Source organism: Phoca vitulina, unplaced genomic scaffold (assembly GCF_004348235.1).
Source record: "Phoca vitulina isolate PV1807 unplaced genomic scaffold, GSC_HSeal_1.0 scaffold4, whole genome shotgun sequence".
NCBI classification, from domain to species: domain Eukaryota; kingdom Metazoa; phylum Chordata; class Mammalia; order Carnivora; family Phocidae; genus Phoca; species Phoca vitulina.
In genome coordinates this window covers 67782160-67798272 of record NW_022589707.1, presented here as the reverse complement: position 1 = coordinate 67798272, position 16113 = coordinate 67782160, and the positions used below count along the sequence as shown (strand labels likewise).

The window sequence follows — 16113 nt, the reverse complement described above, 5'->3', positions numbered from 1 at the left end:
TCAGAAACACCTGCTATCTGGTTCACTTTATACTTCAGTAACTGTGTAAGTAAAACTTAAGCTTTTTATCTACTTTGGGAACCTGCTAATTTTCAAAGACCTCAGCCATTCACAGCCTCAAACCAGCCACTTCTAGCTGGTATTTGCAAACTTAACCTGCTCTGGAAAGAACTCATGTTTCCCAGCTGTGAAAACAGATCTGCCAGTCTTCCTTCATGGGCGAACCGAAGTCCAGGACATGACAGAGTTCCTGATGCAAGGTAGCTGCCGAGTAAATGTTCAGTGAGTGAGTTGAAGCTCTCCCAATGCAGCTCCTCCTGAACTGAACCAGTTTTGCTTCTGCTGCATTACTTAACCTACATAGGATTTCTTGGTATTTCTGTGGCCTGGGCATTGGTATTGTTAGTTTATTATCCTTTAGTAACTGAACATGAACATATTCTGGAAAAAAAAAGTTTTATTTTTGTCCTAAAACATGGTATCTCAAACTTCCGTATCTAGAACCGTTACGAGGAGCACACATACTCCTCTGGTAATGTTTTTTGAAGGGTGACACTGAAGCTACGGAAATACATAATTAGGTATGTTCGCAGTATTTTGTGACGTTATGTAAGTTTTTAGTTTTATAGGATCTTTTGGTATCATTCTTCAAGGGCAATTAAATATTTGTTATTTTATCTTAACTTTCAGGTAAAGAAGACACTCCCTCATTACTTGGTCTCTGTGGATCTCTAACTTCAGTGGCAAGTTACAAATCTCTAACAAGTCTCAAATCTAATGACTACCTTGCAAGTCCCACAACAGAGATGACGAGTCCAGGCTTAACTCCATCCTGAAAAATTTTATGTCAGAGCCAGAAGTTTTTATGTTGCAAATGTTCTATTTACATAAGTTTGACTGCTGGGAAAACCTTTGGAATTTTATATTGTTCTGGCATATGTCTGGAATTCTATTGCTTCTGTTAGAGAATTCAGTCCACTCCACGTGCCCTTCTGAGTGAAAATGATCCTGCCATTTTAAGATTCTTATATTTGTCACTGAGGAAGTTTAAAAATGGATAGGCTTAAAAAACTTTCAAATATCCTCTGAATTAATAATCCATTGCAAATTGTGATGTATATTTATTATTCAGCTGATTTTCATATATTTAAATGTACCATAATTGCTAGAGACTGAGTTCAAGGTTTTATTCCAGAGACATAAGCTAAGTATTTTCTTTTACTCTTTTATTCAAAGATTACATTTTCTAAAAATGACTTGTTAATTTCATTTTTCATTCATTTCTTCCTAGGTTCTGATGTTTAAATAACTTGTTTTTCATATGAGGAGGAGGTTCTCAGCTGGTTTCATAGTGGCTTACTCAGTTTTTCTTTAATAGTTATCATTTGGTACAACATTCCATTAACATTTTATAAATTTTGTAGGAATGTGTCTTTAGGCCATTACTAAATTTGTCAGGGTCATAGGGAAAGTATTTTACACCATTTTGGTAAAATGAATAAATTGTTTTCCCAAGATTTTCTTAAAGTGTTATTTTAAAAATATCAAATATTCCTCAGTAGTTGGAAACATTTAAAAACATAGAACAGATGTTGGAAAGTATTTTATTAGGAAAGATTCCGAGTTCATTTAAGGATTTGAGAACCTTCAAGTAAGGATCAGTAGAGTCTCACCATACTCAACAATATGTCTGACATACAGTGCTGTTTTGTTCTCCCTTGTGCGCAGCAATGAATCATGCCATGTTAATGTTAAAAACTGATGTAATGTTCGAAATCCCTACACATCTACAGGTAAAAAAAAATTAGTTTTCTTTTTAAAAAAGTTATGCGCTATAAAATCTTTTTGCAGTTTTTGGAACTATATATTTCATCCATCAAAATCCAACCATATTGAAAGAGAAAATGTATGAAGTGTATTTTCTAATAGTGCTATGAGGAAAATATGATCAGTTGTGCCAAAGAAGTTTTATACATTGTTTACATGAAGAGGACACAATATTTAATGGGACTTCATGTGCTATTTTTGTTTATTAATAAAAAATTCAAACTCAGTAGCTTGGACATGTAGGAACAGTGTTCCCCCTACAACAATTTATTTTATTCAGAGGAGGCAAGAGTGCTGAACTTATTACATCATTCTTTGTATTAGAAATGTAGGAGTGTGGTGGTTCTCTGCAATATTTAGAGCTTTATTCTCATAATTCGGGATTTAAGATAATAGGTAATAATTAGGCCAGTCTTATATGCAAGACAGTTCAAACAAAGTCATTTAAGGGACAAAGGAGGCCTGGAAGCCATTAAAATAAGTTATTCTAGATGTACCAGAACATACTCAGAGCTTTATTCCTTTAGCTTAAGGCTTTAGTACTTGTAAAAATGCAAATATTCTTGAAAAATGGTACCTTTAACAATTTACTGATACCTACTCTTAATTCTGTATACTTTTTTATGAGTGAGGTATCCAGAGCAATTTTTAATGAGCATGGGGATGGAAGGAAGATACAAAGTGAGGACAGTGGAAACCTTCGGAGGAGGGAGTAGGAAATGGCTAAGAGGGGAACTTGAAAATTTTTAGGTTGGCCTTAAGCAATTGCTGCTTTCCTAAAAAACGATCAGAATGTTTAAAATGCTTTATCATTCATGGTCCACTCTCAACTGACATTTATTTTCCTCAGTAATTAAAAAAAATCATTGTTAAATTTTTTTCCATACATTTTTATAATATAGGAAGGAAATTCAAGATTCCATAATTGATAACATTTTCCAGATTTGTCTAATGCATACAATAACTTGTGCATCTTAACATGCTGCTAAATGCAGATTTAAACATGACATCTGAGGATCATGACTTTTCCTCCTTTCTTGGAGCTCTTGGTATAAAATTCATCTGCTAATGTGAATTCAGGTTTCTAATACATTTCATTTCACACTAGTTATACATGTAGTTAATGTTTGCATGAGGAAACAATGTATGTCTCAATCTTTAATTTTAGATGGTAGTGTTTACTGTTTACACACCCTACCCAAAACAGAATGCTGAATTATATGCTAATAATTCCATGTGTATTTTGTTGCCTTGATGTACTATATTTGTTGCATGTATATTAAACGTTTTGTATCATGCATTAGTGCTTATATTTTTACCTTCAAGACAAGTTACTGGATTCAAGCTGTACACTGAACTTTTTGTTTTAGCAAATATGGTAAATGTATATTACTCAACACCTAAAATACTAATACGACAAAAGGTTTTGGACAAATCTTTATTTCAACTCAAATACCCTTTTATTTAAAAAAAATTACATGATCTGCTTTATAATACACAGTTATCTGTTGAAGTTGTACAATACAGTAGTGATTTTGGTAGTTGCTAACAATTATATAAGAGCCATGTTTGTTTTCTCACCTATAAAATGGAAACATCATCATCTTCTCAGAACCTATGATGGCATCAAGATGATGTCAGCATTAAATGAAATTATATAAACTAAGTTTTTATTTAAGTCGTACTTATTAGATTTACACACAAGTTTTCAAGTGGTTAAAAGTGTGTCTCAAATTTACAACTTAGGGAAATTCTTGGTCAAAGTTCCTACCGTAATGTTGGATTCCCTCTGAAATGTCACACAACTGCTTTGAACATCAGGGCTCTTAAGTATTTTTTAATTGGTTCCCTTTGTTCTTCTGGAAGCAAAGCAATTTTTATTTTTTAGCATTAGTTCTTTTTAACTGATGATAGGAAGGGGCAGATAAAAATCACATCAATGTTATTATGGTCCTTTTTCAAAGTCTATTCTGGTACAAACCAATCCTTACTATATAAGTCCCCATTTTCTATAGTGCTGATGATTTCTCTAAAACCCAACTGAAGCCAAAGTTTCACTACATAAGACTCAGCCTTACTACACGTGACACATTCTGGTGTGTGCTGTGCTGTACTAAACTATGCTACCCTCTTTTCTTTTCAGTTAAAATAATTGCTGGTCTTGGGGAAAAAAAACAAAAAACAAAACCACCAAACCCAACTCTATAATTCTTAGACCTGTGCCAAAAATGCTTGGTTTCCAGTTGCCTTCCTGTTTTTCCTTCCGTGGGACTAACTTCCGTTGCCTGACTGAGACTCCCCTGTCCAGGTACGTTTAATTGTCTTTATCTTAGGAGCATTTCCTGACATTCCCTGCAAGCTCAGTGGAGAATCCCTCAGCGCTCCCAGCGCTCCCTCTGCAGCCCTCTGTCAATCACAGCTCCGCCAGCTTTATAGCCAGTGAGTATCTGAAGCACTTCCTATCTCCAGTGCTTCTTAAACTTGAGCTGGCCACGGAAAAGATCGGAGATGTCAAGTGATAGGTTAAAATTTATTTAAAAAGTTTATTTTGGAAAAAAAATTAAAACCTGATACACTAAACTTTCCCATATCCCTGGAATTCATGCTCCAGAAAGAGGGAAGAATTTAAAGGAGTCATGTGATTAAATAAGCATAGTGAATAGTTTCCTAGAAATAAAAAATTTATTTTAACTTCATATCTACTTGTTCAAAAAGTCAAATGTGTATTATATGGAAGGTAGCAAACATGTAAAACTTGCATTTCTTTTTTAAAAATATACACATAAGGAAGTAAATGTATTTGTTAGAAAATTTCACGTAGATCGAAACTATTTGCTTTCAGAAACATGACCAAGAATATAATTTCTAGCCAAGTGCTTTTCAGTTGCTACTATTTTTTTTGTTTAAATAAAGCATTAATGCTTCTTTACCACTTAAGTATAAAGAAAGCTTCAATTCACCCTTTTCATCCAGATACATGGCTGTAATATGTACTAGAAAAGCTACTAGGGAATTAGATTTGTTTATTTTAGGCATAAATGGTAAGAATTTTCCATAAGTGCAGTCCGTTTTGGGGGTGGGAGGGCGATGGGGATTTCCCTACTGGTTGTTTCTATTAAGTTGAAATATGTGACTGCTTCTTAATAAGTATAAATTTAAATTTTTCTCTTTTCTACCAGTTACCAAAAAGAAGCATAACAGAACAAAGGTAAATTTAAATTTAATACTGTTAAACAGCACTGTTCAAGATAAACTTTCTTATATAAAATACAGCATTAACATAATGATTTTATATGAAAATATTTAGCTTGAAGCACAGTGATAATTTTAAGAAAGCATAAACATTTATGATTTTATAGATATGTGTGTTAAAAATTTAAGGTAAATCAACACAGGATAAAGTAAACACAAAAGATTACATACAAACCCTATATAGTTTATTTCTGACGAAACTTATGAACTCTTTTCTACTAAAATACAAAATACATAATTCCTCTACCAACACTAGAGATCTGTCACCTAACTATATTACTCTATTTTAGGAAAAAGAAAAACAACTTCACATTGTCATAGCATACACACAGACTGCAATAAAGTGCTTTTTCTTATAGGATATAGATCCTGAGAAAATAAATCAAAAACAAAAATAACAGAACATTTCCGTCCATCCAGCATAGTCCTGTTTCATTCCTACAGCCACGAGCTACATTACTGAGCCATTAGCCTGTAGTGAATAAAGCTGTTTCTTCAAGGAAACAGCGGCCTCTTTAGTCTCTTGATGTAGCATACTAACATGAGATATGTACAATCAAGGGACATTGTGGAAGTACTTGTGGCTTATATTGTGTTAATCTCAGTGTTGTTAGAAGACAATACGTGTGACCTTGAGAGCTCCACAAACAGTGATACCTGGATTCCAAGACGGCTGAAACCAGGGCCCTTCCCAGGCTGAAACGTTCTTTTTACCACTCTAAATATAATGCACACCCAAGATTCACTGTGCCAAACATTTAACGCAATCAGTAAAGACTCCTTCTCTCTTGTAGAAACAGTAGATAATACAGAGTCTTTAGTCACCAAAAGTATCTTTATCACATAAACAGTTATATTCTGGTTCATAAAGATAAAACAGCCATACCTTTAGGCGGAGAAATCCTAATACAGGTGAAGCCTTATCACAGCAAGAGGAGGTGTAAAATAAAACAAAAAACTAATGCATTTGAATTAAAGAAAATCTAACAGGTAATTAGATAAATGCGAATAATGTTATTTAAAGACTGCCATCTATTATCTACTTTGTTGGAATACTTAAATATCTATGTGCATGATTTAAGTGTGTGTTAGAGACAGGCATTTTTCTTCTAGACTCTGAACATCATTCAGCACACAATTCAAAATGTTCTGATGTATCTGACACATTCCCAATGACGTTATACCGAAATCCATAATATCAAACTCTCAGAGATTATCACTTTCAGTGCTAAGGAATAATTTTTCTTTTCTTTACAGGAACATTTAATGGTGTGACTTCTGGAGTATCTTTTTCAATATCTCAAAAATCAGACTAACAATTTATTTTAAAATTAGGATTATGATTCAGAGGCAAAGTAGAAATTACTGCTCATTTAAATTATAAGAAAGAAATATATAAAATAATTTTAAGATAATGGTGAAAGAATTCTTGCCTAAGAGTCTCCATCTTATTATTTGGCTTTGGTTGTTAATTCAAGTTGAAACAGCATCACTAGTATTGTTGTCTTCGAGCATTTTGCTTTTGGAAAAAAGCCTTCCCAAATTCATAGGTACTGATCATAATAGCACAAGCAGGAGCAATTTTAATTAAACGGGGAATGAGGCCTGAAAAGAGAATAGAAAAAAAATCAGAACAAATTTTACCTTATGTTTAAAAAATGTAATTTTTAAAAAAGATTTTATTTATTAGACAGCGAGAGAGCATGCGCACGCATCAGCAGAGGGAGAGGGAGAGGGAGAGGGAGAAGCAGACTCCCGGCTGAGCAGGGAGCCCGACGCCAGGCTCCATCCTGGAACTCCAGGATCATGACCTGAGCTGAAGGTTTAACTGACTGAGCCACCCAGGCATCCCTAAGATGTTTGCCTTAATATCATAAATGTGGTATGTTTTCATAAATGGGGAATGTTTTCAATAATTTCCTGCTTAAAGTTAATTTAGGAAGATGACAGATGTAAAAGTAACCATTTTATTCAACAATTTGGTAAAGCACGTATTTTTACCTGTAAATAATCCTGCAAATCCATTCTTAGCAACAATGTTCTTCATGATAGTCCAGGTTGACATAGGCAAAGGCATAGAAACTAAATGTTAAAGAAATGATACATTATAAATTATCACTTAATAACTTCTAATACACATAATACACATAAAAATGTTTATGACCTTTGGGCGTGTATAATCATTATAATAAGAACAGATCTATTCACCTAAAATTTACCCAAAATCTTATTTCTAACAATTGGATTCATTAAAAAGAAGAATTAGAAAAAGGTCTTAACTTTAAGGTGTATACAACTGGATATAATCAAGGACGAATATGCAGATGGATTCTCTGAATTAAGTTTCTTAAGCTTGGTGGTGGGTAGTATCCTTTATACATATTTCCATGCCTTAAAATGAAAAATTTAAAAGATGTGTAGAAATTTTCATGGGGTTCCCAAAGCCAAACAGAAGCCCTGATAACCATTTTTCATTAAATTTTTATTGCACATCTTTAAAAAAAATGTTTTTTTCCTAAGAAGTTCTGAAAAGAATAGCTCATTCTCCCTAGGGAGGTCTGTCTGCCTTTATTAAAACCTTTCTGAATAGATGTGCCAGTCTCTCTCTTTTTTTTAAAGTTTATTTATTTGACAGAGGAGAGAGACAGTGAGAGAGGGAACACAAGCAGGGGGAGTGGCAGAGGGAGAAGCAGGCTTCCCGCAAAGCAGGGAGCCCGATGCGGGGCTCAATCCCAGGACCCTGGGATCATGACCTGAGCCGAAGGCAGACGCTTAATGACTGAGCCACTCAGGCGCCCCTAGATGTGCCAGTCTTGATATAAATTTTATCAATCTTGTCTCCTCCAAAGGGCAGACTTAGCCTTTTTTTAAAACAAAATTCTGCATTTTTATAAAATTTGGTAAAAAAAGTATTTCAAACTGTACAGTCACTAGAAGTACATTTGGCATCTCCAGCCTTTAATTAACAGTAACGTCTCTCTTATTTGCAGCCACTCAAATATCTGAAAGTAAAAAACTATTTTTTAAAAACAACAAAAATAGATGTCACTGATGTTCAAACATACAGCTATGAATGAGCTATTCACGCACAAAGTTTACTTACCTTCATTTTACACAGTGATTCTAAGCAGCTGCCTTAGGCCACAGATTACTAGATGCAGTAAGTACAAAAGGAGTCTGCTAGGAAGCAGGCACACTACCACGTGAACACTATGACCGCTGACACACTGAGGTTGTCAAAGTCTTGGTTTGAGATCAGCTGGGTGAGAGGCAAACACTGCTACAGTAGCCTCATCAGCTGCTCAGAGCTGCATTTATAAGACTATGATAGTCCATGTGAACGTGGATGACAGCTCTGAGTCCTTCAGAAAGATTAAGCTATGTATTATTTAGCATGCCCAGGGAAAAAAAGAAAAGGTTGGAGAAAGAGAGCTTTCAAAAATGGCTTTTTAGAATTTTACCACTTAATGGCATGGGCTCATTATCTCAAATCTCATTTGTAGAAATACCAGATTCTCTGACCCATGAAGATAAATGAGGCTTTGTGATTTATTTAGGATGCTATATGATCAATATAAATCTGTAACATAAAAGATAATAACTATACTATAGCAATCCAACAGGAAGGAGACATTTTTGAAACCAAGAACAAAGTATTTATGAATGAAATTTAGTTAATGACAAAAATTTTATATTACAAGTCGGCAACTTCTTAATGCTTAAATTATTCCATTTACATTTTGGAAACAAATAGTGAAAGAAAGGAAGCCAAGTAGCCAGGTATTTCTGATACTGTAGAATTCAAGACCCAAAGTGGTCCCTATTTAAACAGCAGGGTACAGTCAGTGTAGAAGAGAATGGACAGAAAGCATTACCAGCTGAAGGTAAGCCTGGGTCACACTCTAATCGAATCTCCAAAGTATCTCCTGCCAAAAGTTCCAACACTCTAGAGCTATGCCTACAGGTAATAAGTAACTTCTTACATTGTAAGGAAACACTGTTTGGTTATTTCATATTTCAAGCATAGACAACAATAAAAAAAACACTTATTTACTGACCATCCACATTTATCAAATCCTAGCAATTGTACAGCAAATATATTCCCTCTCAGTATTCTTCTTCCTATCTCCTGAGAGGTAACCACTCTCGTCTTTCTTTTTTCCTTTATCTTTCTCATGCTTCTGTTTAAACTTTATTACATCTGAACATATCCATAAATAATATATACTCTTGCTTTTCATGCTCTTAAACTTTGTATAAATGCTATCACACTGCACATTTATACGTTAGGATTATCTATATTGGCAAGTACAGCTATATTTGATTTATTTTTTATATGGATTATCACAGTTTGCCCATTTCCTTGCCAGGGACTATTCTGGTGATTTCTACCTTTTTGGGATTAAGAATGCTTGTACACGCGCAGACGTTTCTCTAGGGCACATATCAAAGGTGGAACTGCTTGTTCAAAGAGTCTTTCTTGAGACTGCCAGATTATTTTCCAAATTTAAGACTCACCTGCCCTGCATGAGCATTCCCACCAACAACCCAGTGCATATCAAATGTCCTCTCACTGCCCTTGTGGTTGGCATCGTCCTCATGACTACTAAGATGGAGCTTTTCTTCACAAATTTGTCACATATAACCATTTTTTAATGGTTTTAAAATTTCTGTTGAAGTATTTAAAATACTGAATATGTTCATAGAAAAAAACTTGAACTGTCGAAAGCAGGTGGATCTGAGCTAGGTTTAAAAAGCTGAAAGGTGACATTAAATTTTTTTAAATTATAAATGATGGACTCATAAGTGAGGAAATAGTTATCTCTATTATGAAATCTGGCACTCACTACATCCTAATATGTTTCTTTTCCATTACATCATGAGCTGTTTGAGGACTTAGAGATGGCCTCACTAGTCTGTATAGACCAGCATGGTGCACTCGAATCAGGAGTCGACTAATGGGTGGAAGACATGGTCAAAGTGCGCTGCTACAGAGATCATATTCTTACAAGGAACTCAGCATCATTCTCTATAGAACACTTCTTATTTTTCTTTTTGCTTAGAGATAATGGATTTGGTGTAGCTGAGCTACAGAGTGGAGAAAGCCTCCACTCTTTGGTGGGGTAAATAATATATGATAAAATGAGAAAAAATATGGGCTGTTTATCACTCAAATCAGAAGTGTAGTTTGCAGGAAAAGCGTATCTTGCTAAATATACCTGGTTCGTAGCTGAAGCAGAGTAACAGGTAAAAGTGACCAATGATAATCATACGAAATTAAGACCTAAGGCTTATTTAAGGTTTCTCCTTTGGGGTTTATTGGAGAAACACTAGAAGAAAGCCAGTTGATAGGTAAGAGTTGAATCTAGTGAAAGAAGATGCCTCCTTGACGCCAGTCTCAAGGGGGATGTACAATCACTATCACCTAGGGAACATTTTCAGAATACACAAGTTAGAGCCCCAGATTAGGTCTATTAAATGACAGTCCATTGGCGGTGGTGCCCAACCTTAGATGTAATGAAAAAGCACCCCAGGTGCCTCCAGTTAAGTGGCTCTCAAACCTTAGCATCAGAATCTAACTGTAGAGATTCCCATCTTTTCCCTCACTATCACCATGAGTCATGAATCACACCAAAGAGCATATTCCTACTATATTAAACACTTCACATAATATTGAGGAAACAGGAATTCTGATGAGTTGGGAGAATAAAACAAAATAATTTTGAACTATCAGGGGAGAATAGATAAGCTGAGGCAGCTAGAAGGGTCCCACCCAAAACGGAAGTGGTAAGAACCCTGATAATAAACTTTGTTACTTTCCAGGTTTTAGTTAGCTCCTATTACAAGAATGGACTAGGAGTCTGGAAGGTCAAGGACAAAGTAGTCACTAATATTCATCAGATTCAGTTGTTTGTAAACAGTGTTTCTTTCAACAATTATAATACCTATTTATTTTACTTGTATGCAGAATATGCTGGTGGGTTTGAACACCAGAACAATTTATTAACATTATTATAATAGATTTGTCAATCACGAGGTTTACATGATACATTTTTGTAATAGATAATTTCCAAAGGATTTGCCACACTTTCTATAGATAATAAATAATGACAGAAGGAATCTAGCAGAAGCACCTTAGAGTGCACTTTTGTTCTAGAAGAAATTACAGGTTATAAAGAGGTAAACACAGGATAACAGGTAGGAAAAAAACGTATCAAAAGGAAGGGAAGCTAAAAAACGTTAAGAATGAAATGTATACAACAAACTAATGAAACAAAACACACCAAGAGAAAAAGGGTTCCCACTAATTTCCTATCTGTCACCCTAATTTGTCTAGATTTATTTGAAAGAATAGTTATCTAATATAGTACGTAGTTTTCTCTTTAGCAGGTATAAGACTTAACTGATGGCAGGCAAAATATATATAGATTTTTAAATTTCTTAAGTTTTGAAGGGGGTTGAGAGTATTTTTTTCTCTGCATTCCATTCTAACAGTATATTAGTTTCAGTTAAAGCAGCAGAGGAAAAAAAATCTTATTTTTCTTATTTAGATAGTCCCATCTGGAAAGAAAAACAAAAACAATCATGGCATCTTGAAAATGTTTTAAATTACTTAAACTTACTTTTATGACTTTCATATGTCCAAAGTTGAGTCTGCTTTTGTGTTTTTACCACATCGAATGGCAAAGTTGCAACAGCTGCAAACTATCAAAAAGTACAATTAATTTAAATCTACCTTTAAATTTTTTCTTAATATTTTTATATTCTTCTAAGTAGCACATTATTGAAGGATAAAGAATGGAATCATAACTAAACTGAAACTTAAGATGAAATCAGACATATTCAAAGAGAAGTTTTCATTTGGTTCCAGTAGGTCAGCACCTCACTCTAGGTCATCATAAATTCATTTTGTAAGTATGTGGAAATAAGAAAACTCTGTGGCCAAGATCATGATGATATGAACCTGCATAAAAGACCACTACACAGCTTTACATTATGTGGAGGAGTGGAAACAGTGAACTCTCTACTACCTAAAAATGGTCATTTGAGATTCCTCCCTTCTGACTCTAATTTCTTTTAAAATTCTTTGTTTTTTTCTTTTTTTTTTCTGTTAAAATTCTTCTAAGAAATACTTAGCCAAAAAGTTCCCAAAGAAACAGGAATTAGCAGCAGAGGATGAAATGACTTCTACTCAATCTGATTATATATATGAAATAACAAACACTCCATGAAATATTACCTACCCAGATCTACTGGCATTAATTTAATGAACAAATTGACAAATATTTGGTAAATAATAAAGCACTAATTAAAATATTACCATAGCTGTAATGATCTAACAAATCAAAAAATTTTCAGAAAAACATAATGTATTTGTAATATAATAAAAACATAGACACAAAGTACATTTAAAAATATTTAGTGGCTAGGGGTGCCTGGGTGGCTTAGTCTGTTAAGTGTCTGCCTTCGGCTCAGGTCATGATCCCGGAGTCCTGGGATCGAGCCCCGCATCGGGCTCCCTGCTCAGCAGGGAGTCTGCTTCTCCCTTTCCCCCTCCTCCCACTCATGCTTGCTCTCCCTCTCTCTCTCTTTCCCTCTCTAAAATAAATAAATAAATAAAATCTTCAAAAAATAAAATATCTAGTGGCTAAATAATTTCCTCAAAATAGGATAGTCAATACTTAGAAAATTTTTAAAGCAGTGCAGCCCAAAAGTGATACCTCAATAGATATGAAATGCTATATAATCTTTCATTGTGTTTTAATAAGACAATTACCGTTATTCTGGAATGTTAACAAGAAAAGAATATCAACTTACAGAACCAGACAATGCCCCTGAAGTAAAGTTGATCATAAATGTTGGTTCATATAAACCAGATTTCGCACACAACCACTTCTTTAAAACTTCATAGTTATACCAGTACATTGCTATAAAAACAGAAAATGAAATGAACACATAATTTAGAAGTGAAATGGGGACTTTAAGTATATAAGGTTATATATTAAAGGAAAAGGGAAAGTCTAACCCTGATACATCCTACTTTCTGCTTGGACACACATACTAGGTGAGACTGAAAAATTCAAAGAAAAAAAATGGAACCAAGTCCTCAGATATATTCTAGCAGCCTTATAAACAAATATACCACAGTAAAGTAGGACTTTAATTCTAAAACCTGACAAGGACAATAGAAGAAAGGACAACTATAATTCAATCTCATTCATTAACACAGGTATAAAAATTCTTAAAAAAAAAAAAGGTAACCAAACCCAGAAGTATTTCATAAAACATCATATACTATGACTAAATTGGGTTATCATAAGAGGAATGCAAAGGTAGTAAATGTTAACAAACCCTTTAAATGCAAAACACCACATTAAAAGAATCATGGGATCATCTAAAATTGATGGAAAAGCATTTCATAAAATTCAACCCATTTTCATTTTTAAAGCAAAGCAATTTCTTCGAAACCTTGAGATAAAAGGAAATTCCCTTAACTAGAAAAAGGATATACATCAAGAACCCTTAGCAAAAGTAATTAATGGTGAAACAGAATTATTTCCTTAAGAATGAGAAAAATGACAGGGATGCAACATCATTGCTATTATTCAAAACTGTCCTAGGAAGCATAGTAAGATACGAAAAAAATAAAAGCTCTGTTAATTAAAAATGAAGAAACAAAATAGTTACAATTTATATATTTATGTCTATATAGGAAATCCAAAAGATAGGCAAAGTAAAATTAATAATAGTTTTAAAAGTAGCTGAATATTAAATATAATCTAACACAGGAAAATTAATTTTAACACTGCACTGGCCTAAGATTTGGAATTTTTATTTTAATAGAGCTTTTAAAATAGCTACCAAAATTGGAGGTGGGTGTAACTATAAATAAATCTTAAAAAAAAAAAAAGGTTATATATAATATTTATGAAGAAAAATTTAAAACTCTACTAAACACACTTTAAAGAAAAATTATATAATAGAGATGACATTCTTGGGGAAAAAATAAGGTCACATCAAGATTTTTAATGATGCACCAGTAGTTGAGACAACAGCAGTATCAGCACAGGCTCAGACACACTGGCCAGCAGGACAGGTGCACGCATATGTGAAGCTCTGACGGGTAACCCTGCAAATCCCTGGAGCAAGCGTGGTGATTCATAAATGATCTGGGACAACCATCCATCCATATGGGGGGGGATAAAGTTGAACATTTATCTCAGTTCTTAACTGCAAATCAATTATGGATAAATGGCCAATGAAATGGTGCGCAACCTCATCAACAGGCAGGCAAATATAAGTTAAAGTGAGATACCACTTTAAATTACTAGAGGGGGCGGAGCAAGATGGCGGAGGAGTAGGAGACCTGGATTTCGTCTCCTCTCAGGAATTCAGCTGGATAGGGATCAAACCATTCTGAACACCTACAAACTCAACAGGAGATCGAAGAAAAGAATAGCAACAACTCTCTGAACAGAAAAGCGACCACTTTCTGGAAGGTAGGACGTGCGGAGAAGTGAATCCGAGGCGATATTCGGGAGGATAGACGGCGGGGGAGGGGCCTCCGTCGGCCGCTTCTGGCAAGTGATAGAGCCGCGGAGCACAAAATCGGAACTTTTAGAAGTCTGCTCCGCTGAGGGACGTCACTCTGGTGGCGAAGTGGGGGGTGGAACCCTCGCGGGACAGTGTGGTCTCAGGACCCTCGGGGTCACAGAAAGACCGGGGGTGCCTGAGTGCGGCAGAGCTCCCAGGGATCGGAGCAGGGAAGCCGGCTGCAGAGACGGAGCCCAGGCGCGGGCTCTCAGCTCGGGGTTGCCATAAACCGTGATCCGCGGCACAGTCAGGCCACTGCTCCTCCAGCAGGGACCCAACAAGCGGCAGATCCGGGGAGACTCACCTTCTTCCCCGGGGAAGAGAGGTGCGGGAGCGCACCGCGGGGATCTGCTGGGTTTGGAGACTCCACCCGGGGTCGGATGCCAGATAGAAAGGCGCGGTCACAGGCCGGGTGAGCGTGGAGTGCGGCCGGAGACCGGGGAGACGGGAGTGACTGACTGCTTTTCTCTGGGGGCTCGCTGAGGAGCGGGACCCCGAGTTCTCGGCTCCGCCGGGGCGGAGACTGGGAGGCCGCCATTTTCACTCTCCGCCTCCAAAGCTGTACGGAAAGCTTGCAGGGAACAAAAGCTCCGGAGAGCAAACCGGAGCAGATTACTTAGCCGGGACCAGCAAGGGCGGGGCAATTCTGCCTCCGGCAAAGACATTTGGGAACCACGGCAACAGGCCCCTCCCCCAGAAGATCAGCGAGAACAGCCAGCCAAGACCAGGTTTACCGATCAGTGAGAACGGCAGAACTCCAGCGCTAGGGGAATACTGCACATAGAATTCATGGCTTTTTTACCATGATTCTTTAGTCTTTCAAAGTTAATTATTTTTTTAACTGTCTTTTTTTCTTTTTTCCTTTTTTCTTTTTTTTTGAATTTTTCTTTTTCCCTTTTTCAACCAACATCTTATCAATCCCTTTTTAAAAAAAAAAAACATTTTTATTTTTCATTTTTAAAGTCATATTCTATCCCTTCATAGTAGTTACCCGTATTTTTGGCATATATATATAAGTTGTTCTCTCTTTAAAATCTTGAGATAGAAGAGATCAAAATATACTCTAAATCTCTAGTGTATGGTTTTTTTCTACTCCCCTGCCTGATCACATTCTCTCCCTTTTTTCTTTCTTTCTTTCTTTTTTTTCTTAATCCTATTCTTTCTTTTTTCAAACAACTTATCAAATCCTTTTTAAAAATTTTTTATAATTTCCATCTTTACAGTCATATTCCATCCCTTCATCATATCAACCCTTATTTTTGTACATATATGTTTTTCTTTCTTTAAAATTTTGGGAGGGACTTTCTTTTAACAGACCAAAATACACCCAAAATCTAGTGTGTGGCACTGATCTATAATCCAGCCTGATCATATTTGATCACATTCTGTTTTTGTTTTGTTTTGTTTTGTCCTGCTTTTATTTTTATCTTTATCTTTTTC

General features: G+C 35.5%; 2 protein-coding genes across 6 annotated transcripts in view; one reads left to right on the top strand and one right to left on the bottom strand.

The window, feature by feature from the left end:
• RUNDC3B (RUN domain containing 3B) overlaps positions 1 to 3123 on the top strand; it is a 128750-nt gene extending 125627 nt beyond the window's left edge. For all 4 annotated transcript variants that reach the window (XM_032402247.1, XM_032402248.1, XM_032402249.1 and 1 more), the window contains one exon: positions 691 to 3123. In XM_032402247.1, the coding sequence (XP_032258138.1) occupies positions 691 to 836 (146 nt within the window). In that variant the 3' untranslated portion in view covers positions 837 to 3123. The remainder of the gene's footprint in view (positions 1 to 690) is intronic.
• A 101-nt stretch (positions 3124 to 3224) lies between these two features.
• SLC25A40 (solute carrier family 25 member 40) overlaps positions 3225 to 16113 on the bottom strand; it is a 60997-nt gene continuing 48108 nt past the window's right edge. Inside the window, exons 9-12 of one of the 2 annotated variants that reach the window (XM_032402252.1) lie at positions 12898 to 13007; positions 11703 to 11784; positions 7081 to 7161; positions 3225 to 6684 (exon numbers count right to left, since the gene is read on the bottom strand). In XM_032402252.1, coding sequence (XP_032258143.1) covers positions 6572 to 6684; positions 7081 to 7161; positions 11703 to 11784; positions 12898 to 13007 — 386 coding nt within the window. In that variant the 3' untranslated portion in view covers positions 3225 to 6571. The remainder of the gene's footprint in view (positions 6685 to 7080; positions 7162 to 11702; positions 11785 to 12897; positions 13008 to 16113) is intronic. The other variant, XM_032402253.1, reaches the window with a different exon arrangement.